General features: G+C 38.8%; 1 protein-coding gene across 4 annotated transcripts; it reads left to right on the top strand.

Moving 5' to 3' along the window:
• The first annotated feature begins 386 nt into the window (after window positions 1–386).
• On the top strand, window positions 387–22,163 carry tnk2a (tyrosine kinase, non-receptor, 2a). Of its 4 annotated transcripts, XM_010771267.1 has the most exons (22): window positions 387–542; window positions 1,725–1,828; window positions 4,223–4,744; window positions 5,776–5,938; window positions 6,038–6,108; window positions 6,557–6,763; window positions 7,535–7,684; window positions 7,766–7,861; window positions 8,532–8,713; window positions 8,877–9,003; window positions 9,162–9,308; window positions 10,689–10,783; window positions 11,225–11,419; window positions 12,135–12,226; window positions 12,854–12,898; window positions 12,990–13,225; window positions 14,905–15,108; window positions 15,189–15,817; window positions 16,205–16,340; window positions 18,739–18,834; window positions 19,342–19,469; window positions 20,906–22,163. In XM_010771267.1, exons 3-22 carry the CDS (start codon window positions 4,628–4,630, stop codon window positions 20,910–20,912), a joined length of 3,123 nt encoding a protein of 1,040 aa, XP_010769569.1. In that variant the 5' UTR covers window positions 387–542; window positions 1,725–1,828; window positions 4,223–4,627; the 3' UTR covers window positions 20,913–22,163. The 4 variants fall into 4 exon arrangements, with proteins under 4 accessions (XP_010769569.1, XP_010769572.1, XP_010769571.1 ...); XM_010771270.1 differs by lacking the exon at window positions 4,223–4,744; XM_010771269.1 differs by lacking the exon at window positions 18,739–18,834.
• Window positions 22,164–24,542: the final 2,379 nt, after the last annotated feature.

Genomic DNA, 24,542 nt, shown 5'->3' with positions numbered 1-24,542 from the left:
TTTTTAAGAGCAAGTATTTATTTTTAATTTCTGTTATTTCAAGATTTGTCATGGTTTTCAGATTTAATAGAACAGTATTTAATTTACATTTGGACTACATTAACATAAACAAGGGCAACACTAGTGAAACTTATCAAACATTTTTTTTACAAACATATATAAATATTTAATGATATGACACCATTGCTGTTTATGGCCCTGATGAGGCTTTTCATAATCGCGTTGTACTCGTGCTTTTATTTTGAAGCCTGAATCTCCGAATAGGAAGTGCTATTATTGTGGTGAATTCGAAACCATTTCCGCCGCTCTATCTGCGCGTGATGGTGTTACGCACAGTGACGCTCGTGAACTCGGACAGGCGCACCGAGGAGCGTTCAGGGATAAACGGAGGACAGAGATAACGGTTCCGCTGAATTTAAAAGGTTCCCCCATAAACAGCGCGGCTTCACGCCGGGCAGCAGGTGCTGAAGAACGGCGGACAGAGCGAGGACTAACCGCAGGAAGGGGGACTGTTCTCCCGTAAACCCGTCTTCACCTCCCAGGTTGGTATTCTGCAAGGAAGCTATACAATAAATGTGGTATGCTGGGGTTGTCTTTATCTGGCAGCTTGATATCGCTACATGGAAAACGCGACATGTTGCACTAAAACAAAACACAATAAATGACTAAATAAAATAAAGCTATTGTGTTTGGGAGTGAAACTAAAGTGGTGAGGTGTTTACTGACACATATAAAGGTGGACATCGGACGTCACTGAGGCTAATCAGCTTTGGGGGGCAGACACTGACAATGTAAAGCAGCAGCCGAATCAATACAAATCCATTCTGATCTATTCAATGGAGATTATAGCTCTTTAGCATGATGAACATCCCAGTGGACACACACTATTTGAACTCTGGTCTTAGCTTGATGCTTATTGCCGGATACTGGTATTCACTCTTTTATTTGTAATGTCTAATATGTTTTTCCACAGTGAGATGCAGTTTCTACTCGGAACTGACCTGGAGTCAAATCATTACAATACTGGTATCAATCTGGTGTCAAATGGCCACAAGAAGATTTGATATGACACACCAAACATTAAGGGATTTGTAAATTACATTTTAAAACATATGGATTTTCTTTCAATTCTTCTCAACATGAGTTAAAATTAATGGGGAAATACACAAAGATCCCAACATTTATACAAGATATTTTTTCAAATTGAATTTGAGGGCTCTATTTAATCGTTTTAAAAAAAAAATGCCAGCCTATAAGTATTTAACTATCTTCAGTTTGAGTTGGTGAAAATAAAGAATACTCTGTTGTGCAGTAACGTGCAACTAGATAACACTTCCGATGCCATGTCTTCAACAACATGGCATCTCAAAACCTTGAAAATAAGTAATTTTTCCATAACCCCAAATATATTCCTAGACAAGATAAACAGTTTCAGTGCTATCGTTTGTATTAACCTGATTAACAGATCTATAGGAGGAGCAAAATAGACTCGAAAAATATTGCAATAATGTAATTAAAACATCTTTATGGACAGCATTGGAGCCTGATATTTGTTTCAAGACACTAGAGACTGCTTTTATTTGAATGTGTCATGGTTGTGAATTACTCCATGCGTACAGACAGATTGAGCTCTATTTCTCAGAGCAGTTTACTTATGGTTCATTTATCATTTGAGTGAGCTCTTGTCATTCTGATTTCACTGCTTGTTTTTTATGTGTATGTAGATGCGGGGTCTCACCATCCATGGCCTCCTCCAGGTGACCTCCAGTGATCTCAGTCCCCCCTGACTGCAGCTTTAAACCCTGATCCAGCAGCAGACTTCTGCAGGGTAGGACCAGTTAGACACACATATTCTAAGAGATTATTGCAGAATAATGTCTTTCTCTACTGGCTACACTAATGCCTTTATAAATGTACTCAAAATGTCCCTCAGTCTTTTTCTTTTTAAACGTGTTGATTTTCTATGATATTGTTCTTTTAGTGACATATATGGCGGCTGACAGGTGCAATAGATTACGAACAAAGTGGTTGATTAAAATTCCGTCTAATCGATAGTTTCAAATAACCAATTTGGCTCTAATAGTCAACCAATATATCTGTATGGTGGCTGACAGGTGCAAATGCACTTTATTGGCCCAAAACACTTTTATTAGAAAAGCCTCACTGCAGCTAGAGGAACTATGCAATTATGAAAACACAAATGGGCCAAAACACATGCAATTGAAGTAACATCATCGCCAACTTGACGAAACATGCGCAGCTTTTACAAAAAGCGATGCATAAACGAATCGCTGCAACAAAAAAATCGCTGCAAATGAAAAAATGCTGCTAATACAAAACGCTGGAAGAAAACCCAAACTACATTCATTTCAAATATATTAACAAAACACTTATGATTATGAACAGCCAAACTCTGTCAGGGTGACAGTTGGGGATTATACTGATCGCATAGTTTCTGAAGCCACATCACGTTTCTCCTATTGAAAATGTTTTGGGCCGTTGTAGCGTGTTCGCACCTGTCAGACAATTGACTGAATTTGGATCAATCACTGTCTTGATAATCAATTACACTTTTCAGTAATTATCAAGCAAAATAAATTCCTAAGTTGTATCTAAATCCCGCTTCTCAAATGTGACACTATTCATACACTGTTCTATTTGTCAAATACAGCCATTTTCAAGATGTATTCATTTTATTCCTATGGTTTGATACAGTCCAAAAATATTAAACATGAACAACTCTCTCTCTAAACAGAACAAGGTAGAGTGCTTGAACTTACATTTGTAGTAGCTGGTCATCCTTATACAATAATAATAAAACATGCTTCCTGGTGTTTATATATAGTCAGTGATCAAAGCAAGTGGACAGTGAATAAAGAAAAACAGGATTCTGGATGCACAATCAATTGTCATCCTGTATTGTCATTACTGTATATAACAGTCCTGACTGAGTCTCAGGTATAGATGCTGTAATTACAACACATTAGCAGTTGTGCTCCACACTCCATGCCTGTGGATGTAAGCTAAATGTAGCTTTCCTATATTTAGAGCATTGGCCTCGATAAAAGTGAATGCTCCGATTTTGTGCTCATTTAGGCCACGGATGCACACATACATAAACACACATGTGCAATGTACAGGCATTTATTATTTATATGCGCCAGTTACACTGTCTTTGCCATCAAATGTTGCTTTAATGACAGCTCAATATTTATTTGTATTGTTCTTTCTAAATGAAACAAGAATAAAAAGAAATATAGAGGCATAAATGAAAGCCTCGCCTTTTGAATGTTCATGTAATTTGTTACAGCAAGTCAGTTCAACTAATTATATTCAGAATGAGGCTCACAAGAACAAGCAGATTGCATTTTTGTGTGACTTTTTGGGCCGTTTCAAGAGCTCATTCTAAGCAGCAGTGAATCAGCTTTTACAAAATGTATTGACAAAAAATACATTATTGCTTTCGTCTGTCTGTGAAAGGGTGTCTGGATGCAAATATTTTACTTATCATTGCAAGAACCTGTGTATGCCATTATTTTATATTATTAATATGTTGACCTTGGTTTTATTGCTTTAGCTGATTGATTGTAGCTGGTCCATGGCCATCTATCCCATAGTTACTGAGATACCTTCGTCTAGACCCGAGACATGGACCAAACAACAGACGGCCATTGATATCCCTTGCTTTTTTTTAAATAAAGGGATTCCTGAAATATTTTTTTTCAGTATGGCTTAATCATCAAATAATGAAAAACATGAAATACATATAGTCTTTGGTTTTTAAATACAGTTGAACAAAATTGTGTTTAAATCTATTGTTTAAATGTTTATTTTGAAATAAGATCAGAAGAAAAACCAGGAAATGTTTTGTCAAACCAACAGACCAAAACCACAGACCAGAACCACTATCACATGACAAAATACTTGAGTAATTAAAAAGTATTACAAATGGTTGTGAAATTAGTTGAACGCTTCCAAATCTGATTTTCCTTTTTTTAAATTGACTCCATAATATTATGCTTGTTTGGATTGGTGTCAAGCATAGCTGCGATACCATCTGCATGTCTGCATCTATCAAATAATGCTGGGAACCCTATTATTCCTCTTTGGCCTGGCTAATGGCCACTCATCTATTCACCCATCCATCTGTGCACCTATTTGTTATTGCATTTTCTCCCCTCCTTCCTCCAACATCTCTCCCTCTCTCTCATCCTCTTGTTAGAGCTGCTGAATTATTTATCACCAGGCTGTGGGCTCTGCTGCTGAACCAGAAGGAGATGGAGAGCTAGAGAGAGAGTAAAAAAGATGGCGAGAGAAAGGGTAGTATGGAGGTGTCCGACGCCGCTGGAAGCCGCGAGTCAGCAGGGAGAGAAAAACCCAGTGTGGGGGAAGATACAGAGTTTATAGATAGCTTTAGGGGATACGACTGGAGACAGTGGCGTCAAATGCCCCCGGTGTGTTTGTGAACGTGTGTGTGCATGTATCGATTTAGCAAAGAAGGTCATGGAGCCGAGAGGAGATTAGCAAAATAGACTCAGAGCACGGCAGCAGAGCTAACGCCTCCTCTGAATAGCAGCTAGACCAAAAAAAAGGAGACAAGGCGAAGGACGAGAGGAGCTGCTTCACTATGGGGGAGAGCTATATGTACCAGCGACTCCCTTACACCAGAGGAAAGGAGGAGGGGGAGGATGAGGACGAAGAGGAGAGTGCCGGGAGGATTAGAGAGAGTGTCGCGGGACAAATGGTAAATACGAAAGTTCTGGTCGGACATGCCATGATCCTTCTTCGCTCTGTAAATACAGTATGTCTTTCTGTGCTAGTGTGCGTCAGTGACATAAAGAGGTGTGTGTTAGAATTCAAGTGTGATTGTGATCATGTGTGTATTGATCGTGATTGGAGGGCTGCAACCGGACTATACTTTGATTTTAATTAAAAATAAATCGTTTAGTTCAGCTGTCCACAGCCAGAGGCCTGTTCCTCAAATGCTGCCTGCAGTTCAGGCTAACATGTTTTATCCGCATCATCATCATCATCATCATCATCATTCTTTTTATGTTCTTTTAAAGCTGTTTGATTTGGTAATCCTGAAGGAGGTTATCTTGAGTTAAAGGCTAAATGAGCAGAGAGTTCAAACCAGGATCAGGGTTAGTTTAATTGGGTTAGTGCTGATCATGTGTTGGCAATTGAGATGTTTTTGTAGGGAAACATGCCAGCATGCACTGCAGCATCACGTTAGTGGACACAAGTTTCATTTGATATGTTTTCCTGAATTTTAAAATATGTCATTGTGTTCTTAATGATCTTTATTAAATAGTTTGTCCATCAGAGAACTATGACTATTAGTAAAATGTCCTTCTCTGTACACATCTCTCTTAAAATGCAAATAACGCCATTTTAAAATTGACCATAAAAGTTTGATTATGCTTTAGATTTGAGTATTGATATCATTAACAATCATGACATTCTAGATCCTCGAAAGTAGGGACACATTGACAGCATTACATAATTAAAATAATTTATTGGACATTTCATTATTTCGGATAAATTCCTCCCATGATAAATATTGTATGACATCATGTTTGGATCCAGAACAAAATTGGACTCAAAGGAATTGTCAAAAAAAATAAGAATTCAAGGGAAAGATTAGCATAAAGGTTGGAAACAGGGAAGAGCACCAGCACCTCTAAATGTCAAAAATGAACATGTTTAGGCACACAACCCATGTGTATTCAACACTGGCTTTCTGTCAATGCATATTTAAATGTGTGTGTGCAGATGCAGAGTGAGGAGGGGACAGAGTGGCTGCTGGAGCTGCTGACAGACGTGCAGCTGCAGCAGTACTTCCTGCGGATCCGTGATGAGCTCAACGTCACACGAATCTCCCACTTCGACTATGTCAAGAACGAAGACCTGGAGAAGATCGGCATGGGACGCCCCGGTACTTCCTATTATCACCTGTTCCCAGACGCAACAGAAGTCTTTAGAGGGAAAAACATTCTCAATCTGAAATCTTTTTTTTGTGATTGTGTCGTTTTAGGTCAGCGGAGGCTTTGGGAGGCAGTCAAGAGGAGAAGAGCTCTCTATAAACGCAAGTCCTGGATCAGCAAGGTGCGGTACCACTGTCCTGCAAACACACACATAAAACCATGCTCATACACATGTTTGCTAGAAGTTGCAAGTTTCTCACAAATGTACTAAACGCTATTATTGCACACACACAGTCTGGGACTTTGGAACATTTAATGTCTATCTCTTAAAGCTGTATGTCCTAGCTGCAGCTTAATGACAAATAGATTAGTTACTACATTGTAGATAGATTTCTTGTATTAGATAACTGATTTTCAAGGCTGAAATAATGCTCACATGCAGGATGACTGTGTACATCTGAAGTGACTACAATTACTATTGGTTGCTTTTTTGACATTTTAAGTTTTACTGGAACATGTAATTCCTTGGATTGGTGTCGATGCATAATTAAAGCAAATCAAAAATCTTTCTCTGTATGAGACATACATACAATTAAACCCCTCATTGGTTTCTTCTTCTGTGCTTGTAGGTGTTCCCTGTTAAACGACCTGACACGGACCCCCAGCAACCCCTCCCTCAGGGGGCATCGTCCAGTTCGGCTTCATCCAATAGTGAGCCAGCAGCCTCGCTCACCTGCCTGATCAGAGAGTCGGAGCTGCAGCTGTTTGAGCGGCTGGGAGACGGCACGTTTGGGGTGGTGCGGAGAGGAGAGTGGACTGGACCCAACGGCAGAGTGGTGAGACAGAAGAGTGTAAAAAGCAGGAGGAAGGAAAAGCATAACATGTTGTAGTGTGTGCAAAATGTATGACATTTAAGCTCATCTTGGCTGATTCTGGTTATCTTCTTCCCAGAGGTGGGAAGTAGTGGAGTACAAATACTTCATTATTGTACTTATGGTATCATTACTTTACTCCACAACTTATTTTTCTGACGACTTTTTACTTTTTTTACTTCCTACATTTTGAACACAAATACCTGTACATTACATTTTCAAAACTGGCTCGTTACTTTAGTTTTAATCTGCATTTAGTGGCAGGATCATTATTATTTAGAGTCATTGCGTGCCTATAGATTTGAACACAATCCATGTATCCATCATTTCCTGGTCTTCTCTAAAGAAGAGCGACCAATGAAAACGTTGTCATGTTGCCGTTGTTCAGCATGGAAACATTCATTAGCTAACAATGACATTATTGTTCTATTAATATAAAGGGAGGTCAGGTACTCTTTAAAACAGTTGGTAGTTATGGGTACTTTTTACTTGAGTAAATTTCGAAGCCCATACTTCTTTACTTTTACTTCAGTAAATAAGTTTAGTCAGTACTTCTACTTTTACCAGAGTATTTGTAAACACGAGTATCTGTACTTCTACTTGAATAAAGGATGTGTGTACTTTTGCCGTCTCTGCTTCTTCCACAAAACTGTCCCAAAGGCAACATTTTGAAATACAGCAGTTTATTCTCTTTGTTGTTCGGCTGACATTGTCTCTCCCTCTCTGTGTTTCTAGTTGTCAGTGGCAGTGAAGTGTCTGAAGGCCAGTGTGTTGGACTCTGATGGTCTGGACGATTTCATCAGAGAGGTGAACGCCATGCATTCACTGAGCCATCAGAACCTCATCCGGCTGTACGGCATCGTCCTTACGCAGCCCATGAAGATGGTAAAACACACACTCTTACTACTACTACAAAAATGCTGTTGAGTGTTTTATTTCCAAAATAATGTCTGTGCTTGTGTGCAGGTGGCTGAGCTGGCCCCTCTGGGTTCTCTGTTGGATCGCCTCAGGAAGCGTCAGGGTCACATCCTCATCTCCTCTCTGTGCAACTACGCTCTACAGGTCAGTTTAACACCAAAGAAAATGATAAACCCTCAATCTCATTGGGAATGTTACAGTGTCTAGAGATACATGTCAAATGCACTAAAATATTGTAGGACAACTTGTGTGTCTCTATTGTTATTTAAGGTCATGCAGCAAAAGTTGTGTTGAAAAACATCATTTGGATGAACACATAAAAACACAGAAAAACTCAAACGAGAGAAAAAGTTAAGAAAAAAAGTGCCGTCAGAAGTATTCTAATAACTAATACCACACTGCAGTTTAAGTCATGCATTCAAACACTTTACTTGAAATATGTAACTATTAGCAGACATTTTAATCAAAATTAAAAGTAGTCATAATATATTTTCTTTTATTGTTTAACTATAATTTATGATAAAGATATTCTAGGTTGTGCTGATATATGAACTTATTTGTATACTGTTTTATATCTCCAGCAGTGCAAACAATATAAGATCATAGTACTGTATGTTAGTTGTGTGTTTGTAACCTGTATGTTTGTAACCTGAACAGAGAGTACAATATTTCCCTCAGAGATGCAGTCAGGTAGAATAATAAAGATAAATGAAATGGAAATACCCAAGTGTAATAAAATCACTTCAAATGTTTACGTATGATAGTACGTTAGTTACATTCCACCAGTGTCTCTTTGTGTCTGTGTGGATGTTAGGTGGCGTGCGGCATGGCCTACCTGGAGCAGAGACGGTTCCTCCACAGAGACCTGGCCGCCCGCAACGTTCTGCTGTCCACCAATGAAATCGTAAAGATTGGTGACTTTGGCCTGATGAGAGCTCTGCCAACACACACTGACCATTACATCATGGAGGAGGGCCACAAAATCCCTTTCCCATGGTGAGAAGAGCGTCCCGATCGCACTTCATTATTTGTCGTTATGTATTTTTTATATCCAGGCTTAAGTGATTGAAAGATTTTATGGGGTTTTATCCATAGTTTTCTTTCTCTCTTACATTTTCTGTGTCTGTGTTATTCTATATGTTTCCTTGTCTCTCTCTAGGTGTGCTCCAGAGTCTCTGAAGTCTCGTAGTTTCTCTCATTCGTCTGATACCTGGATGTTTGGGGTCACTCTGTGGGAGATGTTCACCCATGGACAGGAGCCGTGGCTGGGCCTTAATGGGAGCCAGGTGCTCACATAACTTAAAATGTTGGATACAAAACTATTTTTGCATGTGCTGTTTCCGAAAAAGCTTAACCCCAAAAAACTACGTTAGCTTCTTGCAGTTTCTAAAATTGCCCACACAATAAAGATACTATAGCCTTTTAATGATGTGTCTGCTTGCAGATTCTTCACAAGGTGGACGTGAATGCTGAGAGGCTCTGTAAACCAGATGACTGTCCTCAGGACATTTACAATGTAATGCTGCAGTGCTGGAGCCCCAAACCTGAGGACAGACCCACCTTCATCGCCCTCAGAGACTTCCTGCTGGAGGTAATACAGGATTTATTTTGTCAAAATCAGATTTTCAAGCCCTTTGCACCACCTGATAATGTAAACCATAAGAGAGGAAACTCGTACATGGTATTGCAACTGATCTTAGGTGCATTCAGAAAGGTGGTTAAATGTGCAAACTAAGCTTAGAGGGAGATTATTACTCAGATCCTTAAAAATACGTAAAATGCTCTGTTACTTGTAAAGGAACAGAGCATTTTTAAGCAAGAAGTACTTTAGGTTTAAAAAGTACCTTTTTGAATGAACAGAATGGCACTGTCATTGTAATGCTTCTATCTGTATAATACCTTATATTATCCTATTCTTATTACCATAACATGTATCTGTGTGGTTCATAATCTGTTGTGTATATCCTCTACAAAAATATTTTCAATACATCTTAATAATATAATCAATTATCATTTATATTTATGTTGGAGCTATTATTAATTAAAAAATCTTATATTACTATTTGGCAAATTATCTCTAAACAACATATCATTCAAAGATTCCTCTAAATTGTTTCTGTTATAAATTAATGAATAACTAAATAAGTACATATACATTGAGAGGAGTAAAATGTACAATATTTCTCTCTAAAATGTGTAGTGGTAGAAGTTTAAAGTAGCTCAAAATAAACTCAGTCTTTTTTTTGAAAAATGCAAACATTTTATTTGTAAGTGAAAGCCTAAACCAGCTCGCTTTACCAGAACACATACATAGGCTCTTCAGCTATTAAGCATGTCCTACCACTTGTATTATTTGTTGTGGTTTGCAGATGAGAGGTTGGCTTAGTAGCTGACATTATTATACTAAATTACTTGAATCTATTTACACCACATTACTTTTGACAGTACCTCTAATGAGTTGTATATATTTCAAATTAGAGAGTTGATTTGTCTAATCAGAATCAAGTTCATGGCCAGGTACAGTTACACATACAAGGACTTTTCTTTGGTATCTGGTGGTGCGAACATAAACAATCTAAGAAAATAAGTTGCAATAGAAGGCAAAAAACGAAAGGTATAAGGATAATAAAAAAACAAGTATTTTTAAGAAACAATTTAGCATAAAAAAAAGAATATTAAAGACAAGTATTTACACCAAATTTAAATATACAAAGAACATTAAAAGCTTAAAGAATGTTATTTCATCTCATATTTCCACTAAATGTGTTTCTTTAGCTCCAAAAGTAGTTGGAAACCAAAGTGATGCAGCGGACAAATAAAGGACAATAGAAGAAAAGCAAGTGGAAACAAATAAATCACCATTTAAAAGGAATGACAGGACATGTTTGTATCTGGTGATCCTGCTGATGACAGTAATACATCATCAGACTTTTGTAGCTCTTTCTCCTCTAACTGTAAGTGTGTTCCGCAGACAATGCCCACAGATATGAAAGCGCTCCAGGACTTTGAGGAGGAAGACAAGCTCCAAATTAAAATGAACGATGTCATCACCATGATAGAGGGAAGGTCAGTGTGTTATAATTCACATGGCTGTACCTTCAAGAATGTCATTTAATTCTCATTAGCAGATCAGTATTTTAACATAATGACTGGTTTGGGAATGCTTATGTGTGTCAGTGCGTATTGGAATGAAGGTTATTACTCCAAGTCTACAAATGCGTCTTTTGTTGATATTGAATTCCTTGCTTTATTAAGCATTTATGTAATGCTGCGCAGTTAATGGCTCATTTTATAAAATACACTGTGTGGGTATTGATGCCCAAATCAAACCCCACAGCTAAACAATTATTATTGATTTGCCGTCATTTACATTCATGTGACTTAGACAATCTGCTCCACTCAGGAAAGTCCCATTCTTTTTGAATGACATTGCATGTGAGGACTCAGATTCCAGTCATGTGGTAAACAGAAAAGACCTCCTTATTATGTCCTTATATGTGTTTTCAGGGCAGAGCATTACTGGTGGAGAGGTCAGAACAGGGGCACGCTGCGTATCGGTCAGTTTCCTCGTCACGTGGTGACATCAGTCGCCGGTACGTCCGTCCACGACATCAGCAAACCGCTCAAACACTCCTTCATCCACACGGGGCACGGAGACACGGACCCTCACAGGAGCTGGGGACATGCAGACCGCATAGACAGGTTAATAATACACACATATTAACTTAAGTTGCATCCACACAAGATATGAAATAATACAATCAATTAATAGATGAATGGTTTTATTTATGGTTCAACACTAGTAGAAGAACAATCTGGTTGTATAAATGTTTCAAAGGCTTGAATGGCAATATTTTGCGAGAAAAACGTAATAAAAATTGTTGTTATATTAAATAGCATATTGTGTAAAAGTCACCAATGGTTTCTTTGTTATTCCTTTATTCATCATTTTACCCTCCTCAACCTATATTGAACTACTCATCTAGATCATGAAAACCATTTTGAATTGATAGAGTGGACAATGTTGAACTACAAACAGTTATCGCTAAATGCTAAGCTCGAACCATGTGTATGTGATTCTGTAGAACTGCTATCATTGCCGTCTCCACTGGAGTGCAGCATTGCGTCAGTTTACCAACAGATGATGTACTTGTTAAGCTTTTATAGGAACATGCTTGATATTCAGAACAACTCACATCGGCTGCAATAATAGACAAATAAAAAAACTCAAGCATTTTTACTGCCAGCAAAGTGTATCCACGAAAAAAGTACTTATTGGCTATAGCAAACATAAAGGACAGCTGAAAAGAAATAACATGCTCAGTTAAAAATGTTTGTCTTATAAACTAATATTGAATTCATTTGCAGCCACATGTTTATTCCATTAAATCTGATTGACGTCTCTTCTCTCTTTCAGTCTGTATTTGGGGAACCCCATGGACCCTCCTGACGTCCTTGGAATGGACTCGGGCATCGCAAGGCCGACCAAACTCCCCAACCGTGCAAAGAGTACATTTATCCAAACCTTTTTAACATATATTTAGTGGCACGTTAAGTACACATACTCAAGTACATTTAATCAAGTGCTGTGCTTTACTATGCATTAGATGTGGTATATTCAATGTTGTATGCAACTCTATTTATTTATATTATTTAAGAAAAATCCATGTATGTCCACATTTGGTCACTTAAGGCCATTAAGTGTATCTATATAGGTTTGAGAAACATCTCCTACATCTAATTATTAAAGTGTATTTTGGATAATCCTTAAAATATATTGTCAAAAAGCGCATGAAACGTTGGCTTGGAAGATATACATGGATATCACACAAAAGTGACGTGACAAACATGTGATTATACTATAGAATATGATGCAGTGATACAGAGGTACAAAGAGTAAATGAAATGCAAGAAACACATTAATGCATCAGTAATGTTACTCCTCAATGTTACTTTTGATACTTTTTGGAGGTTTTGAGCATTAACTGGACTTTTACTAAGTGTTTTCTAACAGTATTTGTACATGTACTCCTTATAGCTTACAATGGTCCTACTGAACAAATATTACCTCATAATTCTTATTCATTTTAAGGCACTATGTGAATATACACTAATATCTAAAACTCTCTTTATCAGAGCAACCTCCTCCTCGTCCGCCTCAACCTGCTGTCCTGCTGAAGAGTAAGTGTTCCTCAGCAACTGTTTACAGTCAAACATTTTTCATTTAAATACATCCTTGTGTTTCCTGACTGGTGCTTGAATGTGCATCCAGAGCCATTCTACGACTCTGTGATCGACGATTACGATGACGAAGAAGACACCAGCACTTCTTCTGGCCTGAGGAAGCTCGGAGTGTCCCTGGGGCTCAAGCTGAGACCGTGGGAGGGGTCCGGTGTGCGCTCGGCCAAAAGTGAAGTGTCGCTCATTGATTTCACTGATGACAGCTTCAGCTCCACCACGCCCTCGCCACTTGCTGATATGCGGCAGCCGGATGAGGACACCCTCAAGGTACTGTCTGTTAGTGAATGAAAGTAGTTAGGATGTGAAATATTTATATGTGATTCATTTTAAACCATAACAGTTTTCTAGCTTCTGGGTTTACTTCCAGTATTCAGCTAATTTAATATTGTGTTTTGCCCCCCTGGCCCCGCCCTCAAGAACCCACTCGGCCCATAGACTTAACAATGTGACGTAACAAATGTTTGAATCCCTTTTTATGGTTCAAGAAAGGTTCTACAATTATAAAACCTAAAAACTGAAGACTCATAGTTAGCAGGCGGATTACATATTCTTCATTTATGTTATTTTTTACGCCAGGTGATACATTACAGTATGCTAGTAAGATGCTAAAAGTCTGCAAGTTTGGATCTTAACACTTTTGACTTTGTTATTATGTTAACGTGTAATCTTGTAATTGAGTTATTATATTTAATGCTATAGCATATTGCAATCCTCAAATCGACGGACCTGTATAGATGCAGTTTGGATAATTTACCTTCAATTGAACCTTGGTTCAAGTCTTTAATGCCAAGCCTGCATTGTGTCTTCAAAAAAGATTTGGCATTTAATGGAACACAAATCAGAACGAAGTTCCTTGCAGTCTAAGTCGCTTAGAAACTTACACAGCCATTATGAACTTCACGGTTTCCTGTCAACAGTTTTAAAGATGTCTCTTTTAGATTAGTCATCCAAGTGAAACATTTTTCACTGTAAAGTCAAGAGTGGTCACTGTGCAAAATAGAATGAACGCAGAGCAGTGGTGCTTTGTCCAGATTTCATAACAGTATCCATGCTTCCTACCTCCTACTGCTGGCGTCCTTTCACAGAATCGAAGGTTGATGGAAAAGAATGATTTGAATTTTCTAAAGCAGCACATACAGTACTTTTTCACATGTTTCCACAACTGCAATTATAGGACGTGGAGAGGTTTTTTATATTTTACACACATAATTTCCCCTCTGATCTCGTGTATCCACTACCTTTATTCCCTTTGGTTTCCAGTCCCACGCCATCCCACACAGAAAGCCATTGTTCTCCAGCAGTACAGGATCTTAAAGTTTTGTCAAACACCATAGACCTTCTCACACTATGTGATCACAGTTTTGTGTTCTCTAAAGGATGTGTTCCAGCTTTTGACTAAGAAAAGTCTTGAATAAACTTTTGTCCTTGAGCCGAAGGCAGATACAGTGAAACAGATTTGCACTCATTGATTGGTTATGTGCACATTCGTGATTTAGTGGCTAGGGCTTCACAGTCATATTTCCGCTTAACTTTTAAGCATTTTTCCATCATCTCAACGAGTTTGGTTGTTCATACTTTTTTGCTACATAAATATGTCACATATGTAATGTGCAGATTTTTTGTTGTAAATCTGAAACTTCTACAGCCATTGCTTCTTCCAGTCCTGCCCAGTTCTTTGGATGAGCTACTGTATGATGTTTAAACCATACAAGTTCTAGGTAGATGACAAATGTGGTTCGCCAAGGTTAATTCAACAAAAATACTAGATTGTTATTTTTCTCGACATACAGTATGAAGCTGGCCACAACATACTATTGAGTCATTCTCTGTTCCAAGGTTGGCTTTTATAATGTATAACTTTCCCGGGCCTAGTTGGTTTATGAGAGTCTTTGGCACTGTCCATGACATTTTTCTCAGATTCTGCAATGTCCCTCCTTCTCATACAGGACACTCCGTCCATCTTGGACTGGCCTCTCCCTCAACCATCTTATGACGAGGTGACTACCGAGCTCGAGGACCAATCAGAGGACCAGGAGGTGCGGTCTATTAACAAGGGATTCACTGAGGAGACCACGCCCACCGCCAGCATCAGTATGGTTGGCCGGAGCGAGTCGCAGTCAGCTGACCTCTTCCAAGAGTTACAGAGAGAGGTAGAGAAAGTAATGGACACATTGTTTCAGTTTTTGTGGACACAAACAGACACATGCTAATCTGTTTTTTGTGGGTGTAGGTGATGGTGAAGCTTCAGGTTCCCATGTCAACGGGCCGCTCTCTCCCCTCCTCCCCGCTCCCGATGACCCTGGCTCCTCCGAGCACCCACCGACAGATCTACCTGCCCCCTCCGTCCCCCACCTACGCCCCCTCCTGCCTGGGTGACCGTCCCGTGCTGCCCCCTCGCAGCCCCGTCCCCCCGTTGCGTCCGTCCAAGCGCATCCCCTCTACCCACACCCCCCACCCCCAGGCGCGCTCCAGCTCCATCTCCATGGGCGACGTGGAAGACAGACCTCCTCAGATCCCACCCAGAGACCACGCCTTCTCTCAGCCAGGCTCCCGCTCCTCCTCTCCACTCCCCCTGGTGCCCCCGCTGTCCTCCTACCCCATGGCCCTGCCCCCTCCCCCTATCTCAAGCTCCCCTCGCAGGGCATCAGGACTCCTGGGACCCCTTCTGTCCTCCAACTCCTCCCCGTCTCACTCCACATCACACTCCTCACGGCAGGCAGCCAGTGGTTCATCCTACTCATCCAGCTCCATACTGGATCCTCTTGCTTTTCGTGAGGGGCGTGGCATCTCCTCACTGATTGACAGCTCCCAGAGCTCTGCTCCGGCTCCGTTGCCAGAGCGACCAGCTTTTCTGGAAAGGTGTGTTGCTGATATCAAACACTGTCCAACTAGCTTGTTTAGACAATAAATGATCCTGGAACTAGCTCCATAAAAGCTATAATTGCTAATCTAGGGGGATTCGTTCTGAGTTCACTTGGCTGAATCTACAAGCTGATTTTGAGCTTTTCATCATATTCTGATCTTCATAGGCAGAATGCCAGTTAATCCATAATGTATGAAATAAACAATATATTTTTAAAATACATATTTATGGATTATAAACATGTGTATAAATTGTTAATATACAATAATAAACAAGCAGTTTTTTATTATATAAATTAAAGTGCAGATACAGTACAGTACTGTAACCATGCCTTTCAAAAAACGTATCTATAATAACAAAAAACTGTCACCATTTTGTGTTAGATATGGAGCAGCTAATATGGCGGCAGTCAAACCAATGATTCAACATCCCAGCGGAGCCAAACCAAACTCCTCCTACAACAACAACAATGGGCGAACTGCAGCTCCCAGCATGCTTCAGGAGCAGAGTGTCACACAGGTAAGAGAGAGGAAAATGAAATGTGCACATTTATTTGAAATGCCACATGCAGACAAATCAGTCAAATGAGTCACCCTCAACATGTTGGATTTAAAATTCCCTGATCCATATGAATCAATTAGTCAAGCGCATTGCTACTTTGGCTTTAAAACGCTTTTGACTTAGTAACTCCTTTTGACCAACTTCACTGATTTGTAAATATTAAACCGATTTATGAACTCCTTATTATTCAAATACAGCTGTGTGAGACTACATAACATCTGCCCTAATGTTTTGAAAAGTCCCTTTTGTAGACATATTTTAAAACCTTTCTGTAAAAAATGAGCTTTTAGGCATGACCTTCTTCATTCTAACACTGCAGGACCCCCCTTTTGTCCATGAACATTGAACTGACTTAAAAACGGCACAGGCATAATTTCATTACAGACTGTGAGTCCATCCCTTATTGATACCAACATCTCATTAACACTTGCTCTTAGTGTTGTAATTAATCATAGAACTAGTTACATCACCACACAAATAATTAAACCTAAGAGACCTGCCAGCTATCTGATATACATAAAACCCTTTAGGCTTCAACCCACCACTCTGACTTTTCCCTTCTTCTTTAAATATGGCCTCAATAAAAATTAGACCATTAGCTAAAATACTTTCATCATAAATGGTTTGATTACCTCACATGAAGTGGATCGAACCCTAATAACACAGTCACAGCCATGCTTGATGTTGTAATCTCACTGTACCTTGCCCCAAGTGGAAACTCAATTGAAATGTAGACCACATAAGTCCTAACAGGAATTCTGATAATGTGAGGAAAGCAGGTCATCATTGACTTGTCTCAGACAACTTCACATCTGGCATAGGAGTTATTGCAGAGTTATGTGTTTCCTCTTTGTAGAATCATGTTACCTTTCTGAAAAGGAGTTCAGAAGGAGGCATTAACCCATTCACTATCTATTCTTTAAATATCTACCACTACCTGTGGTTTTTTCTTTAAACTTTAATCCTCCATTCATTATAACTTCATCGTGCGGTATGGAGTCTACTGCTCAGAAAATAGAGCACATCGTCCATTACTGGATCAGAAGTTCCACCCCTGGCTCCTCAAGTCCACAAGTCCAAGGCTGCGGACAAATTTTCAGTTTAGCTTAGGAACCTTCCTAACGGAGTGAAATGACCCGGAAGTACCTCAGTGGGAGCCATGATAAGAGCCGTTCAAATTCTCTAGATGATAGGAAAGGAGGTTTGAAACTTCCTTTATAACCTCCTTTAGCTTAGGAAACACTGGATCTTACTTTACGAAAGGAAAAGAGAACATGCTGTCACACAATACCACGGTGAATGTTGAACTTCTTTTTCCTTTCGTAAAGGAAGGTCAACATTTACTGTGACAAAACATTCGGAAACAACCGATTATGACCGAGAAATTAGTATCATGAAAGTTAAGGTGCTTATTAAGCATTTTAAAATGTGTGTGGTAAGTTGCCAAAGCGCTTTGTTTTAAACGTTCATCACTATAATAATCAAAAGGAGAAATATGAACGTTAGTTTTCACTGAAATGATAAAATAAAGTCAAAATTTCACAGTGTTCACTGAGCTGTGTGGGGTTTCTTAAACTTTTAAAAACATGTTTAATGGTGATATACACAGTGATAGGTTAAGGACTAACACGTTTATAATAATTACATTTGTATTTATTTTAAGATCTTTTCATACAATCATACGTATTGGGATCATTTGTATTTATGTGGCCCGGAGGGAGAGGGTAACAAGCATAAGTTTAACTTTTCTTTTTTATTTAAATTCCAACCTCGATTATGATGATTATGTTTCTCTTTTGTCCACGTTCATAAAGCATAAAACAACAGCATAAGAGCACGGTTCAAAGTATCTAGATGGGTTTACAGTAGTCCGCTGTTCTTATTATACATCCATGTAGTCTGCTGTATAGAAAACTCTAGTTTCCCGACAGCAGACGCACATTTGTGACGTCCGATGGCGCATTATAAATATGTCCGATAGTGTAAGTGTAGTCGGATTCTCAAAGCACCGCAGTCTCTTCTCCTAAGTCCTTTTGAATTCTCCTATCCACTATCCCTTAACCCTGTGACGTTTCAAACAGAGGTCAAGGAATAATGGATAGGAATAGACGATAGGAGCAGATCTTTTGACCATTCGACTGCAACACCTGTGTCATTGGGCCCTAAAACGTTCCAGAAGACTTGGCCATCAGTGTCAGAGTGTATGTGAATAAATAATAGATATTAGATTATGAGCAGTTTGGCACCTTGTACAGAAGACCTTTCATCAGTGTGTGAATGGGTAAATGTGGTGTAGCTTACAAAGAAAAAGGCTTTGGTAAAATGGTCTGATGACTATAAGGTCCGTTATTGACAGGTCCAAGGAGCAGTACACGGTGTCACGCTGGAAGAGTGTCAGGCAGCTCTGCAAAGTCACAACTGGAGCACCCCCCATGCAGTAAACGTTTTAAAGGTACACTTGTGTTTTTAAAATACTTTGTTAACCTTGAAAGCTAAACCCCACCTGTAGAGTAGATGTTGTCACCAGGTACCCTAAAACGTAGTAATAAAATGTGGTGCAAAGCTAACAATTACATTTGCAATACATTTGTGAATCTTTATGTTGGCGTTTAATAATATTGACACTGATCTGACTCCATAAATCTAAGCAAATGTGACCGACAGTCATTTAACTCACGAACCCATCTGACTCAGCGTGAGTTACACAACAGTTAGGTAAAATGAACATACATTAAAGGACAAGGACATACATGATAGGAGGATGAATGGAACTGTATAAGAACTTCTGTTAACTCTCCTTTCTTTCTATGCTGAGAGAGAATGAGAATCATAGGACTGAAATGCATATATCACAGTGTGAATCAGAGACATCATTCAATGCTCAAACAATAGCAGTCAATACCAAACAACTTGTCTACCTGCCTGCCTACATTTCATGTTCTTTCTGTATGTATTGAAGGTGGAGCAGCTGTTTCGTCTTGGCCTGAGGTCGAGATCTGAGTGTGAGGAACTTCTGCAGCGCTGCCAGTGGAACCTGGAACAGGCCAGCACGCTCATGCTGGACACATACGGACCACATCGTCACAAGTAAGTATGTGTGTAGTAGCTGTTTTATTCCCCTAATATGTACACTGACCAGCCGCTTTATTAGCTACACCTTGCTATGATCTTTAACCAGTTTGGCCATTCTCCTCTGACCTCTGGCATCAACAAGGCATTTTCGCCCAGAGAACTGTCGCTCACTGTTATATATTTTCTCTTTCTCTGACCTTTCTCTCTTATTATGCTGGTTAATGGGTAAATAATCGCAATATTGTTTTTAGTCGTTTCATACTGCATTCTCAATTACGTTTAGCCAGAAACGTATTTTCTCCGCAACAAGTCATACGACCAAATAGGTAGATTGTTCAAGCAGCTTATTACGACGTATGATCATCTTTTAAAGTTTTCGACCTCTAGTGCTCCCGTTGATTGCAAATGCTCCGGTGGGTCGTATATTCACAAATAACCCTCTCTGGAAAATCCTGAATTGTAGGATAGTTTGGCCATTAAAATGCTTTTTGATTCGATCTCTAGCGAGAAGTGTATATTGTTCTTTTAAAATCTACGTCCAGCGGATGTGTAGGAGCTAGGGATGTAACGATATATCGAATATCGCGATATCGCGGTAAATAGATTTCTCAATACCGTCGTGAGACTGAAAAAATATACCGCCATTTTTTAATAAAAAAAAACAAAAAAACTTTTATTTAACCAGATGGTCCCATTGAGATCATCGATCTCTTTTTCAAGGGAGACCTGTCCAACATGGCAACAAGTAGGTTACAACATGAACACAAAACAACAGATAACACGAAAGGACATCATATTTACAGGGCTATATGTACATACCTAGAGACATTGACAAGTACCAACAGTATATTTATATCTCGCCCTGTCAATAAGCCTCACCTTCTTAGCAAAAACTGTATTGTTTTTGAAGTGGTGGAGAAACAATGCACAGTTTGACCGACTGCTGTCACCCATGGCCAAAGCATATCTCTCTGTCCCAGCAACATCAGTAGCAAGCAAGAGAGTTTTTTCCACAAACGCCCAAACATCCCAGCTTCTACCTGGAAATGTGGACATGCTCATATTCCTAAAAGATAACCTTGATGATGCTGAGTGAGTGAGTTATTGAGTTAGAGTTGAGTTACTTGAAAAACTAAAGTGAAACTTGATTTATTCTATTGCAGGGTCTGATTATTATATTGTTGANCATTACTGTGGTTTGTTCAAATCCACCTATCTTTGTCAAAATTGTACCAAGTTTGGTCAGTGATGGTTGCTAATATCTAATGCTCAATATTGTTTGTACTCCAACAACACTTGAGGAAAATATTTGTCTCACTGAAGGATGCTAAATGCCTGTCACTTACTGGAAATGTTGGGTGCTGAACAAGCAGCATTCAGCATCAGTTAACCTTTTTTCAGGATTTTCAACCCTGCACATATGACTCCCTCTCTGTCTTTATGTCTCACAGGAAGTGACAACAGGAGGACAAACTGAGCGCTAATCACCCACTGACCGGCTCAGATGACTCACCATTCCAAGCATTTGAGACATAGTGTTGCTTTTTAATCAATGGAGGTACATAAAGCCGTATATGTGCCTCACTTATTGTACTGTGAATACCTGCTATTACCTGTGTCATACACACGCATGCTCATTATTTGCTAACGGAGCAGCTTGTTGAATGAACTTTACTTGAACCATTGCTATCTATGCTTTTTGTTATTACTGTACCTGAATAATGAACGGTTGTGTTTTTTCTGCTAGCTACTGCAAACTTCTACTACGTGTGTCTGCTGTGAATGAGTGAGTGTTTGCATTACATGCACACAGACACTGTATATGGCCATGCTTTCTGCTGTTAATAAAGCGATATAAAATCAGGGAACTGTTAGCTACTGATATGGTTGTAGGTTTTGTATGTAAAGTCCTTATAAGATACTGTATTAAGTATTGCACTTTATTAAGTGTTTCACACTAGCTGAAGACACAATAACTGCTGGTCAGACTAAGATATATCTTGTTTGTGAAGTGAATAAAATACGGATATGGACTATTAGCATATCAGGAATTATTATTGTATCATTTGAGTTGTTTTTAGAATCTTAGCTGGAACCCTACTATAGGCAATGCAATTCATGAATCAGAAATGTGAAGCTACCATCTCATTATGAACAAGTAAGATATTTAATCATTTTAAAATTGATGTTTAGTATTTCTTCCTATGAAAATTAATGCTGCATGATAATCATAAACACTTGCTGAAACATTTAATTCAATTCAACTGAATAAGTAGGCAACTGCTACTGTATGTATGAGTGTGTACTTGTGTGTCTAGTGTGTGTGTATGTGTGTGTCTGCGCAGATATTGATCATAAATATGATCACTTACAAATTATACGGAACAAAAAACAGATAGGAATGGATAACACATGTTCCATTATTACAGCTTTGCATGTCAGATGCTATAAGTTACAGCTGGCTTTCTTCTTCAGACCAAATTAGGACAGTAAAAGTAGAAATGCCAAATACATTATGGCAAAAATGTTAAAAAACGCTTCTGTTTTTGTGTTTGGGTCTGTGTGTGTCAGACATCCTGCCAGCTATTGCAGTGTTTTGGATTTATGTGATGCTGACAGCAATATGTTGTAACATTCGAGCAGCTTATTAATGAAATTACAAGTATGGCCTCCAACATTTTATAATAAAATGAAATGCGAGTTTTCAAATGTGTTTGTGTTCTTCGTTTATTTCCTTAATGTCATAAACAAACTGCTAAATTTAAGGAATCAGATTGGATTTTTATTTTATTTTTTATTATAAGGCAGCTTGATGTGCTTTTTTTCATTTGATCGTTTATTGGCAGGGGCAATGCACAGTGATTAACACTTAAAACATAAAAAATGTATCAAGCGTAACAGTGCCAGATTTAGTTTTGAGCTAACTTCCAAACGCAGTCCCTCACATAAAACATTGAAGAAGTTTACAAACATAGCAAAAACAAAATACATGATATGCAAAAAGTGCAAAAGAGCAAGAGCAGCATATACAAGTATTTACCACATGGCAGTGCAATATCTACGACATATAAAGTGCAAGAGAAGATAAAAGAGCTACATAAAGCTACATGAGACTGTAAACTGTTGACTATAGAAATGTATGTAGTATGTAGAACTATACAAAGGTAGAAAGTGCAGATACAGTGTTGTTACTGTAACTCCCCGTTTATAATGAAGGTATACGAGAACGCAAATGGTGAAACCCGCAGAAACATTATTCAACCTGAGCAAATGTGCCTTTTTTTAAGGGGGTTCAAACAAGACAGGAGCTATGGTATGATATGCGAATAAATTTCATTGCCATACTCACAGGGGTCCTTTGACCTTTCACCGTAAGTTATCCGAATGAAAATTAAACTATGGATGCTCACAAATCTACAATTTACAGGCATGCCCAATGTATCTCTTGGGGCAAAGAACCGTGCAGTGAATTGCATGCAGTATAAATGTTCCCATACTTTAGGTTGATGTTAATATTTTTGGAAGCTGGACCCGTTGTGACCTCTAGAATAATCACAACCTCAAAGAACCAAAAACCAAGACCTACAGTCATTCAGACGATGTATGGGCTTCATAGGTATACTGATGATAGGGGATCTACATAAGGTAGCCATAATAACCAGACATACATACAAAAACATGACATGGAACAGTCACGATGACGATGGTTTGGAAGTCTTTTTCTCACCCTACAAGGGAGGTAAACTAATCTTCTAACTCCTATTCAGATAAATAAAATAAACAGTCATACATTTATATGTGTGTTGCTATCTGAAGTATTGTGCGTGTGATTTGTTGTTATGTAAGCAGTGATTTTCCTTCAATGTTTATATTTTCTGAAAGGAGATTGCCACTGTGTCAGTGGTTTGATAGACCCTTTAAGAAAGGTATAGTGTTTGATTTGTAAATAGTTGAAGAAGAAATTGGGAGCTTTAGCCGGTCTTGAGATAGTTATTTTTCTAGGAAGGATAGTTAGATTTTGATTTGGTACTGTGATAGGCATCATTAAAACAAGTGGGGTGAGTAGCCTATTTATTTTGACAGTTGCAATTTTTCCAACAAGTAAGAGAGGTATATTCATCTATTACCTAAGATAAATGTCTTCTGTCAAGTAAAAATAACGTTGTCAGCCTGACATGTTTGAGAGCAGAGTGAAAATAATAATACATTTTCTGCAGAATCCTTCTGAAAGTTGGAGTATAGTAGACATGTTTTTCCATTTATTTTGATCATTCTAGAGCAGGGGTTTTCAAAGTGTGGGTAGGTGAGCCTCCCCCTCAGAGAACATAAGAACAGCCGCGCCCCCCCTCCCAATTATTATTGCTGTTATTATTATTATTATTATTATTATTATTGTTGTTGTTGCTATAATGCAGGGTATTCAATTGCATTTCAAAGAGGTCCAGTAAGAGAAAATGTAATTAAATGCTCTGTTTTCGCTGTCTACCTTCCGCCATTTGAAATTACTCCGACTGTTTCTCTCCTCTTGTCTCGTCTCTGTGTGTGTGTGTTTGAATCTATCGTGCTGACTGCACCGATTTGATTGGCTGAGTAGCGTCACCTCCTTAAAACATTAAACAATAACTTTTTTAAACCTTTTTATTTTTATGTTTTAAACATATTGTATAAAACTCCCCCACTACTTGGACTATTCCTTGCACCCCTCTAGAATAAGCCCGAATGGTCAAAACCATATTGCATCAGTAACGTGCACTTGTTATTATAACAAGATCGCAAGGACACTGGTAGCGATCGGAAAATTGAGTGTTGTTCAGTTTGTGTGTTGTGGAACATGCGTGTCCGTGCATGAAAATATACCACACACCCAATTACAATTGCATGTTCAATTCACTACCCTGGAAGTTAATACAGTTGTTAAAATTGGAACAGACTGTGGACAGCCGTTCTTCCTTGCATGTCAGTCGACGACACCTTCTTACAGAGGACAGGCACATCTAGCTGCAGCACGACCCTTAGGCTATATTTCCGCCGTGTTCTCAAGACATATTTTTTTTAACATTTTCAACATACCAAAAAATGCTCGTAACC

Source organism: Notothenia coriiceps, unplaced genomic scaffold (assembly GCF_000735185.1).
Source record: "Notothenia coriiceps isolate Sejong01 unplaced genomic scaffold, NC01 NC01_scaffold00009743, whole genome shotgun sequence".
NCBI classification, from domain to species: Eukaryota; Metazoa; Chordata; class Actinopteri; order Perciformes; family Nototheniidae; genus Notothenia; species Notothenia coriiceps.
Note: the sequence above shows the minus strand (reverse complement) of the source record. Positions and strands in the feature narration are given on the sequence as shown.

Coding starts and splice junctions, on each gene's coding strand:
- tnk2a (XM_010771267.1), top strand. CDS start 4,628: ATGGGGGAGAGCTATATGTACCAGCGACTCCCTTACACCAGAGGAAAG. Junction 5,939..6,037: donor GATCGGCATGGGACGCCCCG/GTACTTCCTATT, acceptor GTGTCGTTTTAG/GTCAGCGGAGGCTTTGGGAG. Junction 12,899..12,989: donor ACCTGCTGTCCTGCTGAAGA/GTAAGTGTTCCT, acceptor ATGTGCATCCAG/AGCCATTCTACGACTCTGTG.